The sequence below is a fragment of the Bactrocera dorsalis genome, chromosome 3 (assembly GCF_023373825.1).
Source record: "Bactrocera dorsalis isolate Fly_Bdor chromosome 3, ASM2337382v1, whole genome shotgun sequence".
NCBI lineage: Eukaryota > Metazoa > Arthropoda > Insecta > Diptera > Tephritidae > Bactrocera > Bactrocera dorsalis.
The window spans coordinates 43,391,613-43,406,584 of NC_064305.1; the positions used below are offsets into that span (position 1 = coordinate 43,391,613).

Consider the following 14,972-nt stretch of genomic DNA (forward strand, 5'->3'; position numbering starts at 1 on the left):
GATTTGAGTTAGGTGGAAATCTAGGTCGCCGTGCGGTCCGTTTAGCCATGGTTCAACGTTGAGGATCAGTCGGAATGCTCACCGCCAGTTTTCACTTTCCTCCCAGCGTTTTTGCCAGTGTTTCATCGTCTCTGCCCTTACAATTTCTTTCTGTGTAGTATGCGGTAACCTGTCATTTGTAAGACATTGAATTTCTTTGGCCAAGAGGTCTAAAGGGTGTAGGCCCGAAATTAATAGGGCAGCATCCTCCGATACTGTGCGAAACGCAGAGCATACTCTCAGCGCGCAAGTGGCATATATAGAAAATAGGCCGCGGCGATAAGATTTTATTTTGAGGGCTTTTCCCCATATCTGGACGCCGTACAGCACGACTGACTTTAGTACATCAACTAATAGTCGTCTTCTATTTTGCTTTGGCCCGCGAACATTTAGCATTAACAAGGCTCTGCACACTTTTGTAGCTTTGTCGCATGTGTACACTAAGTGCTCCTTAAAGAAGATCCTTGCATCAAGAATAATCTCCAAGAATTTGATTGCCGGTTGTGTAGTGATGCTTACAGCCTTTGTGCTGAACGTGGCAACTTCCCGAACTTTTTCTGCCAGTAATGAGTACCGCCTCGGTCTTGCTCTCCGCTAGGTTCAGTCCGTTAGTTTCGAGCCAATCGCTTATTAACGTTATTGTCCTATTGGTAATCGTAACTATATCGTGTATGTGCTTCGCTATAACCACAACAGCGATATCGTCTGCGAACCCAATGATGTGTACGTTTTTAGGTACCTTCAGTCGCAGTACTCCATCGTACATGATGTTCCAGAGTAGCGGCCCAAGTAGATATAGAGGCACGGAGAAGCTTTTTAGTGCACTCAATATACTACGCCAGGATGCCGAGTTAAAGGCATTTTTTACATCCAGCGTTACCACCATACAGTACTGTATTGTGCCTCCTTTCCATCTTTTCCCACTTATAGCCCGTTCAGCCAGGGTCTTCACTAGAGTTACCGCTGCAGCTGTCGATTTTGCCTTTCTGAATCCGAATTGGTTTGGGGATAGTCCACCGGCATCTTCAATTGCCTTATTTAGCCGTATGATCCGCTCCAGAACCTTTCCAGCAGAGTCTAACATGCAGAGGGGTCGGAAGTGGGACGGTTCTGTCATTGGTTTATTAGGTTTCGGCAGTAATAACAGATATTGCCTTTTCCAAATGGTGGGAAAGCGGCATTCTTGGATGCATATATTGTACATTGTTAGAAAAGGTTCTACGTTTCTGCCAATCGCCGTTTTTAGCGCTACATTCGGAATTCCATCAGGTCCCGGGGCTTTAGATGGGTTTAATCGTGTGCACACTTCTCGGACTTCTTCTTTCGAAACAGGCGGTATATCCTGTATTTGTGGTACCCTCACGGTCTCGTGATGGAGTAGGGGTCGGGTAGGGAAGAGTACCGAAACTATTCTCTTAATTACTGAGGGGGAGGTTGGCATTTGTCCGCCAGTGCGGAGTTTTCCCATTACTGTTTTATAAGCAAGTCCACGAGCGTTGTTTTCAACATCGTCGCACAATTTAAGAAAACATTCCTGCTTACTTTTTTTAATTGCCTGTTTTAGCAATTTTCTCTTGTCCTTGAAGTTTTTTTGGAGGGTGGTGTGTTCAGATGTACCACGTGACCTTTGGTACGAGCGTCTTGCTTGTTGGCATTCCTTACGTAATCTTGCGATTGTCTCGCTCCACGAATATACTGGGGACGGTGTTTGCGTCGGGATAGCTTAGACATTGAAGCGTCGCATGCGCTCTTAATACAATTCATAATCGACCGAGCAGCTTTGTTAGCCGACAACAGATTATCGGGAAGGGTAGTTGGTCTGAAGGCTTCTTCAAAGAGGTCTGGGTCGAATGTTTTGAGTCGTCAGTTACTCTGTTTTTGGGTCGATAAACCCTGTCGTGCGTGTGTAGTATTTATCTCGAATATAATTGCGTAGTGATCGCTAAAAGTGTAATGATCGCTGATTTTCCAGTGAGATCTGCGAACTAAACTCGAGTGAACAAATGTTAAATCAATCACCGATTGTCGGCCACCTTTGTTAAAGGTGCATTGATTGCCTACATTTAAAACCTCCAGACCAAGAGAAGCAAAGGCTTCTAGTAAGGTTTTCCCTCTACTGTTGGTTCTTTTGCATCCCCATTCGATAGTTCAGGCATTAAAATCACCAGCTATTATCACTTTGGTCTTGCATCTGGCATCGGCCACTAGGTTGTCGATAATACGCCTGTATTCTTCGTCGCTAAGCCTTGGAGGTAAGTAGCAGCTGTATATATTAATATTATTGATAGTTGTACGAACAAAACCATCTGAAGAGAAAGGCGATTCCAGCTGCGCAAAGTTGGGATGGCATTTCCATATAGCCGCCTTCTTTCGAGTGCGTACACATATGAATATGTCACCAACAAAAAATTGATCTTCACAAGTCAATATGGCAGCCAAATTGGCGAAGAACAAAAGAGAGATGATTACGCTGCATATTCTCTTCCGCAACGAAGAGACAGAACTTCTTTCCGAGTCAAAACTCCTTCATTTAGACTTTGCTTTATTCTTCATTTTATGTGCATAATAAATTTATAAGATGTGAATTTAAGTTTTCTAGTTTTCTTTCAAACAAAATGATATGCATTTCTGAATATCACTAAGAAGTATAACTTCTTCCGCGCGTAGGGACTCCACACGCACCTTTTTTTTGTACAATTACAACAATATACATATATAATCTAAACTTATTTTTAGAACGCCGCAATATATGTTTTAAATAAATATGTGTTTATTTATTGCTCAATTAAAACTTGGTTTTTATTTTCTACAGTTACAATATATAATATTCACATTTATTCTAGCTATGACCTTATGCCATGCAATAGTTATGTTGCCACAGTTTCAATCAAGTCTTTAATTATCGAAGAGGGTGGGATTATTGAGCGAACACTTTACACAAGTACGGAATATTCAGGTAAGTAGTACTAGTTCGAAAAAATAAATGCAAGCACATATATGTATGTATACTCATGTATCCTATTACAAAATTTAACACTGAGCCTGTTTACATCTATATACATATCTATATACCTGTTTTTAGATATTGATCCGAAATTTTCCCTTTATCCCAGAGTAACTGCTCATTGGTGAAAACCGCTGATCTACGGCATATAACTGCCATTCAAACTAAATCAAGATAAAGATCTCCGGTTTTCCAATAAGAGTGATATGATTTTTTTTTAATAAAAAACACTAATTTTTAAAGCGAAGTACAATCGACACAATTAAGTTCTGAACACAACATTATTCAAATCTCACGATTTCTTTTTCATGAACGAACTCTATAACCCCTATTTTTGAGTGGCTTTTCCACTAAATTAAGTCGTGCGTGATGAATAAAGTATGTGCACGAAAAAAATTGGTCGAACGTATAACGTTATAAAACGTATGTTTATCATTCAATTTCAAAAATATTTATACAAGTTATAGTTTATATGTAGATTTATACGAATTCAACATATAGAATAGAATATTAATTGAGGTTCTGCACCGCGACCTATTGTCTATTGTGCCCTCTCCTATATCACATGACCTCCCAAAGCCCCAGCAACCTGAACAGTTCCAGTAGTTTGCCGAGTGCTAGTGAGGTGATGTGATACCTGCTGATATAGACGGAATCCAGGGCCTTTAGCCTTTTCCACAGATTGCTGTGCAATCTAGGATTAGGTGTGCTGGTGTTTCCTGTTCCAGGTCGCAGAACCGGCAATTAGCACAGGAGACCATGCCCATGTTGGACAGGTGCTTCCTGAGCCCCTGTGTAGACTGCGACGAGGAGACGGAATTTCTCACGGGGGAGGTTACTTAGTTCTTTAAACCTGGAGAGGTTATACCCTCCTAGGAGCAGCTTTGCGTGGCACATACTTGCTGCCTGCCGCCAGTGTCGCTCTCTCTCCTCTCTCTCCTCCGTGCGGAGCAGCTCCTTAATGGTGTGGGGTCCTACTGCTATGTACGGCTCTGGTCCCAACATCTTGAACGCTGCCGCCGTGCGGGGCAGTTCGTCGGCCTTCTCAATTCTTTCTACTCCCTTGTGCCCTGGTACCCAAATTAGGTGCACACGGTTGCACAAGGACAGGCGGTTTAGCCTTTCTATGCATTCTTCTACTAAAAGCGATTTGGTCTCGTATGATGAGATCGCTTTTAGTGCCGCTTGACTATCGCTAAGAATAGCTATGCGCTGGTTGCGATAGTTGCGGCTGAGGTTGACTTCAGTGCACTGACTAATGGCAAGAACTTCAGCCTGGAAGATGCTTGGGAAGCAGCCCATAGGTATGCAAAGCTTAGAACGCGGACCCGCAATACCTGCCCCAATGCCTTCCGGTGTTTTCGAGCCATCGGCGTACCATTGAATGGTCCTGTCTTCTAGCAGCCTTTCCATTCCACTCCTTCTTTCTGCCTAGAGTTACTTCGAAATTTTTCTTAAGGTTTATTTTCTTCGTTGTGCCGTCTCTTGGGAGGAGGGCCAGCGGTGTGCTTTCCGCTAGAGCGTCCATCTGTCTAGAGGACATTATCTTCCACAGCCTTCTGCTGACATTAGAAGCATGGCGTGCTTTGCTGCTTGCTTGATCACCTGATGCAGCGGTGTGAGCTCTAATATGACTTTCAGTGCCACCGTAGGTCATGTGCGCATTGCTCCCGAAGCACAGACACATGCAAGTCTTTGCAGCTTTGACAGTCTCTGAATCACAGAGGACTGCGCTGCTTTGGTGGCCCAGGCAACCGCTCCACAGGTGACGATAGGCCTTACTATCATGGTATACAGCCATCTAATGATATTTGGCTTGCATCCCCATGATCTGCCGGCCATGCGTCTGCAAATCATAAGCGCTCTAGTTGCTTTGCGTTAAGTCCAAATGCCTGCTCCATCTTAACATTGAGTCTAGGGTGAGGCCAAGGAATTTGACCTCCTTAGACATTTTCACCTCTGCGCCTCCAACTGTTAGGGACCTCAGGCCCGGAAGAGATCTCCGCTTAGTGAATGGGATCACGGTGTTTTTTGCTGGATTAATGTTTAGCCCTACCGTGTTGCACCATCCTTTCGCCAGGTTTAAGCCCCTCTGAACAATTCTCAAATTTGCCTCTCGCCATTATGACAATGTCGTCCGCGTACCCTTGACAGCGGATTCCATTGCTGGTAAGCAACTCGAGTAGTTCGTCTACTATCAGGCTCCAAAGCGGAGGGGACAGTACTCCACCCTGTGGGCAGCCCCTTGTGGTGCCAAGACGAATCTTACTTTCTCCAACTGTTGTTTCTGCAACCCTAGTGCGCAGAAGGGCTTCTATCCATCTGCGTATCGGGGGGTTAACGTTCCTTCTCTTGAGTGCTTTGATCACGCTAGTGTGAGACGCATTATCAAAGGCACCCTCAATATCAAGGAAGGCGCAGATCGCAACCTCGCCATTATCCAGCGACTCCTGCAGCTCAGACGTGAGTTGGTACAGAGCAGTGTTTGTGGATCTACCCGCTCTGTACGCGTATTGTCTGGCATGTAGGGGTGCGATCTTCAGCGCTTGCGATCTGATATGGTTGTCTACTACTTTTTCCATCCCCTTCAGCATAAAGGATGTGAGACTTATAGACCGGAACGATTTGGCTAGCGAGTAGTCTCTCCTCCTCTTGAGGATGAAAATTACTTTTGCAATCCTCCATGGCTCAGGGATATACGACAACGCCAGGCTGTCTCTCATCAGCACTAGTAGGTGTGGTAGGAGAATGTCCATACCTTGCTGCAAGAGGACCGGGACGACGCCGTCCACTCCCGGTGACTTGAAGCCCGAAAAGGAGGCCAGTGCCCACCGGACTGAGTCTGCAGTGAACAGGTTCCTTGCAGTCAGCCAGTCTGAGCGATCCGGCCTACGTGTGACCGAGGTTGGGGTTAGGTCAGCTTGAACCGTCTCCGGGAAGTGCGTTTGTAGGAGTGTTTCTGCCCTCTCCTCTGCGCTTGTCGTATAGGTCCCGTCCTGTTTTTTTAGGGATAATACTGTGTCCGTCTTACCCTTCGACAACGCCTTGTGCAGTCGAACTGCTTCCGAGGTCGAGGAGACGCTATCACAGAATTTCCTGAAAATATTGGACTGTTGGTTAGGTACCATTTGTAGTCCTCCCAGCTGCCTGTGCGCTTGGCTTTGTTGAACAGCTTGCGCACCCTAAGTCTGAGGGCTGAGAGTTTACTGGACCACCAGGGGCAGCTTTGTTTGATGGTGGTCGCTTTCAGTGGACAAGCGCAATGATAGGCATTCACAATGGACTGGTTTATGGCACTCAGTCTGATCTCCAGTCCAACTGTGGTGGACCTAACATCCGCCTACTCCACTTCACTTATATTTTTGCTTAGAGTCTCTCTAAAAATGCCCCAGTTCGTATTTCTAGGGGTACGAGTTGGAGGTCGGTCTCCGACTACCACCCTAAGAACAAAACGAATGATCCTGTAATCTGATAGTCAGGGCTCTTTCGACACCCGCCACTATGAGATCAGCCCGATCATGTTGTCATTGCTCAGGGTAATGTCTAGGACCTCCCTGCGGACACTAGTTATGAAGGTTGGCTCACAAGCCACATTCTCTATGCTAATGCTATTACTAATTATAAATTCAAGAAGTGACTCACCCCTCACGTTGCAGTCCGTGCTACCCCATTCCGTGTGATGCGCATTTGCATCGCATCCTATAGTCAGGGGAAGATTGTTGGCTTTACAATATTCCAACAGACTGAGTATCGATGGGGGGGGTGCTGTGGCTGTCTCTCCCGGAAAGTATGCGGATGCGAGGACGAAGTCCGATCCTTCCTTGTCCTTTACCTGCACCGCCACCAGGTCTTGCGTTAGAAACTCTGAAATACAGAAAAAGTCTATATCGGCTCTAACGACTACACAAGAACGGGGTCTCTCGCTAGAGAGATCCCAGATTACCTTGCTCCTTCTCGTGTTGAGGCCTCTTACCTCTCCTCTGAGCACCCAAGGTTCCTGGATTAGAAGGATGCCCAGGTTATCCGAAATGAACCTCTTCACGATAACCGCCGAGACTGCCGATGCGTGATGAAGGTTCACCTGGGCTACTTCTATGCCGGTTCTGGAGCTTATAGTAGGGGTTCGGTGAGAGACGGGTCCGCGTCCTCGATCTCTCCATCGACCTGCATCTCCAGCCCTTCCAGAAACTCTTGGGTGGATGGCAGCATGTCTTTCCTCTCATTGGGGAGCTCGTTGCTCCTGTCTACATCCGCGGCGGTAGTCGCAACCTGCCCAGCCGAGATGGGTTCGCGGGGGGACTCATTTTGCTCTCCCGAAACCACAGCTGCAGTCGCCTCGTGCGCTGCTGGGCGGGTTACGGGTGGAGCCGGTGCTACGGTCATCCCCGTCGTTGTTCCTTGGCTCATGGAAGTAGCCTTGGGCCTCTATGGCCTCACAACAATGTTGCCGAAGCGGAAATTCATCTTGAATCCCTTCTGCCTGATATATTTGTAGGATTCGTCGTCCATCGAAATGCTGAGGTTCCACCTAGAACCCTCAACACTGCTTGCTACGACCTTCCACGCAGTGGTACTTAAACCTTCGTTCTGGTTTCTCACCAGGCTGAGCGCGAAGTCGTAGTTCTTGTCTGAGCTTCTAGGAAAGAACACCACCATGCTATGCAGTTGCAGTATTTCTTCGCCTCTCCTTACACACAGGGCCGGACCCTTCCAGCCCTCTAGCCTTGGCGTGATCTCCTTCAGCCAGGTGGCCGTCTTCTCATCCTGGCAGTCGACCAGCAGCATGTCACCCTTAAAGAATATGCCATTAAAGGCGCCGGTGAAGCCGACGCCGATAGATAGGGCATTTACAATACAATCCTGGAGAGCCGTCAGCTGTTCGGACTCTAGGGCCTCCGCCGGGTAGTTGCGGGGCAACACTGTCATCCGGATGCTTCTCACAGCCACCGAGTTGGTTGGGGTTGGAGCGCTTTTCACTGGCCTCCTGTGATTTATCTTCCCGTATTCGCTTGGTTCTTGATGGCTCCTGCGGTGTTATTTGGCCAATCTTTCTTTTCTCCATACGCACCTCCTTTTGGGGCGCCGGCCTTGCCTCACTCCGTCCCTCCGACAAGGCTGTTTGAGCTCGGCGACGCCTCCGGTTTCTGCGTCTTGTTGCAGCCGATCCACCATTGGCACCTGTACGTGCATTATTAGGAGAGGGGTTGTTCCCACTGCTCCTACTAGAGCCCGCTTCTCAGCTGACTTCGGTGTCATGCCGTCTTCGAGGAATCTCAGGTACCACTTAAGAGTGGCTCCGCTCATTCCCGCTCTACGTGGGTCGTCGTGACCTCCTGGCCGTCCTGGTTCCGGGGTACATGGAATGTTCCCTCGTTGCTGTCTCCTTTTACGTTCACCCCTTGATTCAACTTTCGTGAAACCACCCTCCTCTCCGCAGTCGATCCTGCTCGAGGGGGTTGCGGGGACAGCGTTTGCGCGATTTACTGTGGTCACGGTTGACACACTACGCTGAGTGCCGCTGCAAGAGGGCACATCGTCGTCGTCGCGTGCGTGCTGCTCAAAGAGTTCTCGTTCTTCCGGCGACAGGGCATCCAGGAAGCTAGACTTTCGTCTAGCCCCTGAGCCACCCTTGCTAGCGGTACTACTGCTACTGCTGCTATTGTCCGTTGTTTTAGTTGTTGTTGCTTTGGTTGTAGCCGTTGTTGTTGTTGTTGTTGTTTGTTGTTGTTGTTGTTGATTCATCTTGTTCGTTCAACCGTTCGGCCCCTGTTGTGCGCCTCCCGGTCTAGTCTTAGGAAAGGAGAATCTGAAAAGTTCGCTGCGCCAGAGCCCCTTGCCGCAGTAAGGTCACCTTTACTTCCCAAGGCGGCCCGGTGTTGGAAAGGCTCCGTGCGAGTACAGTCGAATTTACCTCCTGGCTGCAAATCATCCAATCGGCACGGGTCGCATAACACCCTGGATTAGGAAGTGGTAGCTCTTGATGCTATGCAGCATCATCCCTGGTGGCTGAGAGATGCCGTGTTATGCTGCGGTTTAAGACCCTGCACCACGACAAGGTGCCTACCATTCGCAGAGAAATTCAACATAGAATATTCAGGATATTTTTTATAAGCGAATAGTCGTAATTTAGACTTTACATCCTTCATAAGCGCTTGCACTTATTGAAGACTTTACTGACGTTTCGCCACTTATTCCCAAATTGCTTCTTATTTTTCACTGTACGTTGTGCCTTTAACAGTTTCGCTTTAATAATGGCCCAATAAATCTCAATCGGCCTGAGCTCTGGGCAATTCGGAGGATTCACCTGTTTAGCAACAACAACCACTTTAAAGCGGGTTTTACGTAAAGACATGTCGCAAGATCAGGTCAAAAGAGTACTGGCTCCTTATGAAGCTTAATTAAATACAAAAGACGTTTCTGTTTCTGTAAGCACTCATTAACATAAATTTTTTGATTCATTGTTCCATAGCCTATAAAAGGTTCCCTTTAGAGCGACACTGGCAAATGGCCTGTCATTTTTTTTTAAGAATTTGTCAAGCATTTTATTTTTAAATTTATCAGAAACTCTTCCCTTTTTGTTTGCTGTGTAAAATTGTTCCCCTCGAATTTGTTTAAAGTCCGCTTTTACATAGGATTCATCGTCCATAACGGCGCAGTTTAAATTAGGCATGAACTTTTCATATAATTGTCGAGCACGTCGTTTTACCAAAACATGATGGTTATCATTGCGGTTTGGTGCTGCATTCACTCTGAAGGAACGTAATCCATTTTGTTTGCGTACTTTCTGTACATATGAAGGAGATTCAAATCCTTGTTTTCTACCACTACCGGCCTTTCTATTCAATGATAAGGAGTCACTGTATCTCTTAAGTACGAAAGATACCGAAGATTTTGCAATTATAAGTTTTTTGGCGATGTCGCTGTGAGACATGCCTGGATTTTCCAGCTTTTTGCGCAAAACGATTCGCGAACGTGTATATTAATTACTGAGAAATTTTACACTAACCATATTTTAATAGATAATGTAGTAAACTTTGCGTGTAAATTTGAATTTTGATTTTACCGTTAGAAATTTCTAAGCTGCGCGGATTTCTATGTGACCGGTTTTTTTCGTGCACATACTTTAGTACGTTAAGCATTGACTTCTAAGGTTTGAAGAGAGTCTAGTTTAGTTTTGAAGACCAATAATTTCGAATAACCCCTCAAGAAGTAGTCAAATGGGGTTAAATCAAAACTTCTTGGAAGCCATTCATTGTCGCAATCTCTTGAAATAATCGAATCTTTCTTTTCTCGAAATAATTCGGTTGTTGCCCGGAGCCCCGTCTTGTTGGAGCGTGCAAAATGTTAACCAGAAAATCGGTGTCCACGTAATTATATATTGTATTACTTTGTATCATATGATATTAATGCATCATATGATACCTTTTGAATGTGTGAGGTGCTAACTAGTCCCCCCTTGAAATTCAAACATCCTCGTTTGAATCTTTAGGTGTATTGAAAATTTGGTTTAGTCCTTCTATTGCCGGTTGTGATAGTTTATTGGGTTCATCTTCTTGTTGTTTCATACGAAGATTCTTCCCGAAAATTAAGGCCATGATTATTAGAATGACGATTAGAGTGATGCTGGTTCCGTATTTGAATCTGGTTGCTGCCTCTAACAGACTTACTTCTCTTGCATTGTTGAAGTTAAGCTGTTTCAGCATCTCCAGCGAGAGGAATTCTTCTATATTGAGTGGTGCGGATGACGATTGCAGGATGGCTGGGAGTGGTTTACTTGCTGTTCTTTCTTCGTTATAGAACTTTTTTCCATTGATAACGATGGGTGTATGAATTGGCCCCCACTGAATTAACCCCCACCGGGCAAAATGACTTAAGCCCCACCAATTTCTCAGTGAATCTTTCCCCACCAAAAATGACGGAATCCCCACGAAAAAAAAAATGCATTAAGCCCCACGAAAGTGCTTTTATCCCCACCAATCAAAATGAATTAAGCCCCACCAAACGTGGGGGTTCTTACATGACAGAATCCCCACTAAAAAAAACAAGAATTAATCCCCACGAAAATGACTTTAGCCCCACTTTCTACCATTTTTAATTTTGTTGTCAAATTGGTGGGGCTTAAGTCATTTTTCCCGGTGGGGGTTAATTCAGTGGGGGCTAATTCATACACCCATAACGATTGTTACGTTGGTATACAAAATGATGAAGGTCCCGTTTAAAAATGTAGGTTCGTTGTTTATTGTAATTTCTCCGTTGTATTTATTTAGAAATATTTTTCCAGGTCCCATTTCCTCTGTAGTTGGAATATGTTGGTTGTTGACCTCCGTGCAGTTTGGCAAACGACTTTTTAAAATATTATTTATACAAGTATCATTACTTAAATATAATACATTATTGCTTAAGCATATTTGTAGGGAATTATATTTTTTACAATAATTTTCTATTCCATAAATTCCCTTTTCACAGTTTAAAAAGGTATTGAAATTGATTTTATTGATTCTCCCGTTATTTTTACCTGCTCTAATATTAGTACAGTCATTTGGCATTTTTACTTGGAAAGTTTTCCGGGAGTTTTGAAATTTGGCATTTTTATAGCTTTTGGTATGCTCTTGTCCCAAGACGACATTGAAGAAGAAGAAATGGACACTATACTCGAGCAAATAAACGATGAAATCGAGAACGAAGATGAAAGTGATGGTCCTATCGTCGATGATGCTGAAGAAACTTCCGTCTTCAATAGTTCAATCGGTTTTGAAGACGATGAAAACCCAACACCTGGTCCGTCAAGAAGAATGAAGCAACGGAAATTGACCTAAATATTTAAATAGTGACTCTGATGTGGACTAGACCTACTGGGGATACCACGATAAAAAAAGCATCCATTTCTCTACTTCAGGGTGGTGTGGAAATGAGTATTTCTACCGAAGCATGCATTGAATTACACTTTACGGTGCTCGTACGCCGAAACTATTGATTTTAGGAAAGAAAAGGTTAGGACATAAATTGTAGGAAATTTCCTCTACTTTTAATTTGTATAGATATGTTTTTCTTGTAAAATGAGCTGGTTTTAATTATATAATTTGTAATATTTGTTATTTCACTAATTTTGCCTATTGTAAGTTTGTTAATTAATACCTGATTATTGTTATTTTGTAAGACATTACTTTTTTTTTTTGAAATTATTTCGTAGTCTTCATGGTCTGGACTTCCTGGAATCCATTTCCATGCGCTACCCAGGAAATTTATTGATCTTTTTATTTTTTGCTCTACTTTTAGATTGTTAAGTTGGGCTCTTATCTGTGTTATTATGTGGAATATGAAGGGGTAGTTAGGGTTTTTGCGGATAGTTTCAGTTTTAATAGTCGCTTCTATGTGGTCTAATGTCTCCGTATATTTTTCTATGCCAATTTCATGTATTATCCTAAATATTTCTGTTTGTAGTCTAGCCGTTCCCTTTTCTTTTGTTATTAATTGGGAGTTCGAGTAGTCGAGGATCTGTACTTCCGACGGGAAGTATACTGGTCTTTTAAATGTAGTGGAGTGAACTGAATGATTATACTCAGATACTGCTCTTTCTAAAAGTTCTTCAAAATTTCTGTGTCCACCGTTTCCTTTTATGCAGCTAATTATTTCTATTGATGTAGAGTGGAACCTTTCCACTTGTTCGTTAGCTTGGCTTTTGTATGGAGGAGTAGTGTAAAGTTCTATTCCTAACTCGTCTTTCATCATGAATTTTAAAGAGGCTGAATTTAAAGATGGCTCATTGTCGATAGCTATCAATTTTGGTACTCCGAAGAAAAATATAATATCTCTTAAAGGTTTCCTGACGTCTTCTATTGCTCTGCTATTTAGGCTTTTTGTTACTGAGTATTTTGTAAATTTGTCTTAAGCTGTCATTACCATTTTTCCTTCTGTTAAAAATATATCGATATGAACTGTGTGTCCTGGATATGTTGGAAATGGAGTTTCTGCAATTTTCGGTTGATTGGGATGTCTCTCGTACTTATTTTCTTTACAAACGGTGCAGTTGGCTATCATTCGTTTTATTTTATTTAACATACCGGGAAAATATTTTCTTTCGAGAATTTGTGTTTTATTTTCAGTGGCATTCCTATGTGCTCTTAAATGATCTTTTAATATGACGTTCTCCTTCTCAACTAATTTTTGGGTATATCGGCTTTTAATGCTACTAAAATGAATAGGATAGATATTAAGATATTTCGTCAATCTTGAAAAAAATTTAATTTTTGAAAACATTGATTGGAACTTCTGTACAAGGGATTAAATTATGACTTGAGCTCTCATCGCTATGAATCGTAGGTGTGAGTGAATTTATTTGTATTGGTATCCTTGAAAGAGCGTCTGCAACTACATTTGTTTTACCAGGTTTGTAAGTTAGTTCGTAGTTATGTTCTTCTAAAATGGCTTTCCAGCGCTTCATTTTACTATTAGTATTCTTATGGCTTAATGCATAGGCAAGGCTTTACTTAAAGTTCTCGATATGAAAGTAATTGATCTACCGTCTTGCGATAGGACGGCACCTAATGCGAAATCTGAGACGTCGATCGTTAGTTCAAAATCTCTATCGAAATTTGGATGCGCTAAAACTATATCCTTGGATATTAAGTTATTTTTTATTTTATTAAATGCTTCTAAAGCCTCTTTGTCTAATTCTATTTCTATCTTCTTCGAGTTCCGTTTGGAGACATGACCGGCTTCTCCTCTTAGCAGTGCTTTTAATGGTTTAGCTACTTTTGCGTAATCCTTGATAAATCGACGGTAGTAACCTGACATACCTAGGAAGGATCTTAATTCTTTGAGAGTTTGTGGAACTGGAAATTTAGCTACCGCTTCTACTTTTTCGGGGTTGGTTTCTATCCCATTTGAACTGATTACATATCCTAAAAATTCTACCTCTTCTTTAGCAAATGTACATTTGTCTATATGGATTTTCATGTTAGCATTTTGTAAGGTTTGAAATATTAATTCAATATTTTTAAAATGTTCCTCTTCGTTTTTGCCAAATATTATTACATCATCTTTTTAAGTCGATAACAGCAAATAGTTTATTGTTTCCCATATTTGCAAGGACTTCATTAATTTCTGGGGTATTTATCAAGGATTGCAACTGAATTGAGTTTAATCTACGACCATTCGATATTTTTTTTCACCAGAGGCATCTGACTTTTTATTGACTATACAAATTGGGGAGTTATACGAAGATTTCGATCTCCTTATTATTACGTTATCTAAGAGTTCTTCAATTTGGCGTTCGATTTCGTATTTTAATGCCATGGGATGCGGGTATGGCTTGGAGTAGACAGGGGTTTTGGTTGTTGTCCGGATTTCACTTTTTACGAGGGTGGTGTACATTTATCGATAATGTTATAAATTCTGTTTTGTTGTTATAATGAGAGATGTGGAATATTGATTGCCACATTATTCACTTCGTGGGATATTCGTTGTTTTAACGTTATATTTATACTTTGACAAATTGTCATTAAATCTTTGTCGGTATGATTAATTGCTTTTAATTTTTTAAGTGTGTCGTTGCCTATTATACCGTGGAACGACTCTAGATTTGGTAATATAAAAAAATTTGTTTTCCCTACTGTTGGTCCAAAAATGTCGACGAAGGTATGGTGAGTAATTTCAATTGTTCCGGCAACTGATTTTACTGTAAAGGGCTTTTCGTTCAGAATTGGATTCCTAATCTAGAATCTAGAGGATTGAATATAATTCTTATTGGATCCGGTATCTATAAGAAAATTTATTGTGTCTCCGCGCCTTGTTCTAAATAAGGCAGCGAAGACGGCGCTAATCTAAAAAATTAATAGTATCAGGCTCATTTTTTCCTGCATTGTCGTAATTGCTATCGTAGAAATTGTCATCGTATATCCCGTTGGAGTCTAATTCTACTGCGTTAGTA

General features: G+C 42.8%; 2 protein-coding genes across 17 annotated transcripts in view; one reads left to right on the plus strand and one right to left on the minus strand.

Moving 5' to 3' along the window:
* Positions 1-14,972, plus strand: part of LOC105232674 (phosphatidylinositol phosphatase PTPRQ) — an 862,901-nt gene that overhangs the window by 189,239 nt on the left and 658,690 nt on the right. For 15 of the 16 annotated variants that reach the window (XM_049451209.1, XM_049451203.1, XM_049451205.1 and 12 more), the window contains one exon: positions 2,883-2,995. The exons of the other annotated variant lie outside the window; for it this stretch is intronic. In XM_049451209.1, the coding sequence (XP_049307166.1) occupies positions 2,883-2,995 (113 nt within the window). The remainder of the gene's footprint in view (positions 1-2,882; positions 2,996-14,972) is intronic. 16 annotated transcript variants of the gene reach the window in all.
* The window catches only part of LOC125777147 (uncharacterized), a 495,194-nt gene that overhangs the window by 125,290 nt on the left and 354,932 nt on the right, over positions 1-14,972 (minus strand). The gene's annotated exons all lie outside the window — the stretch shown is intronic.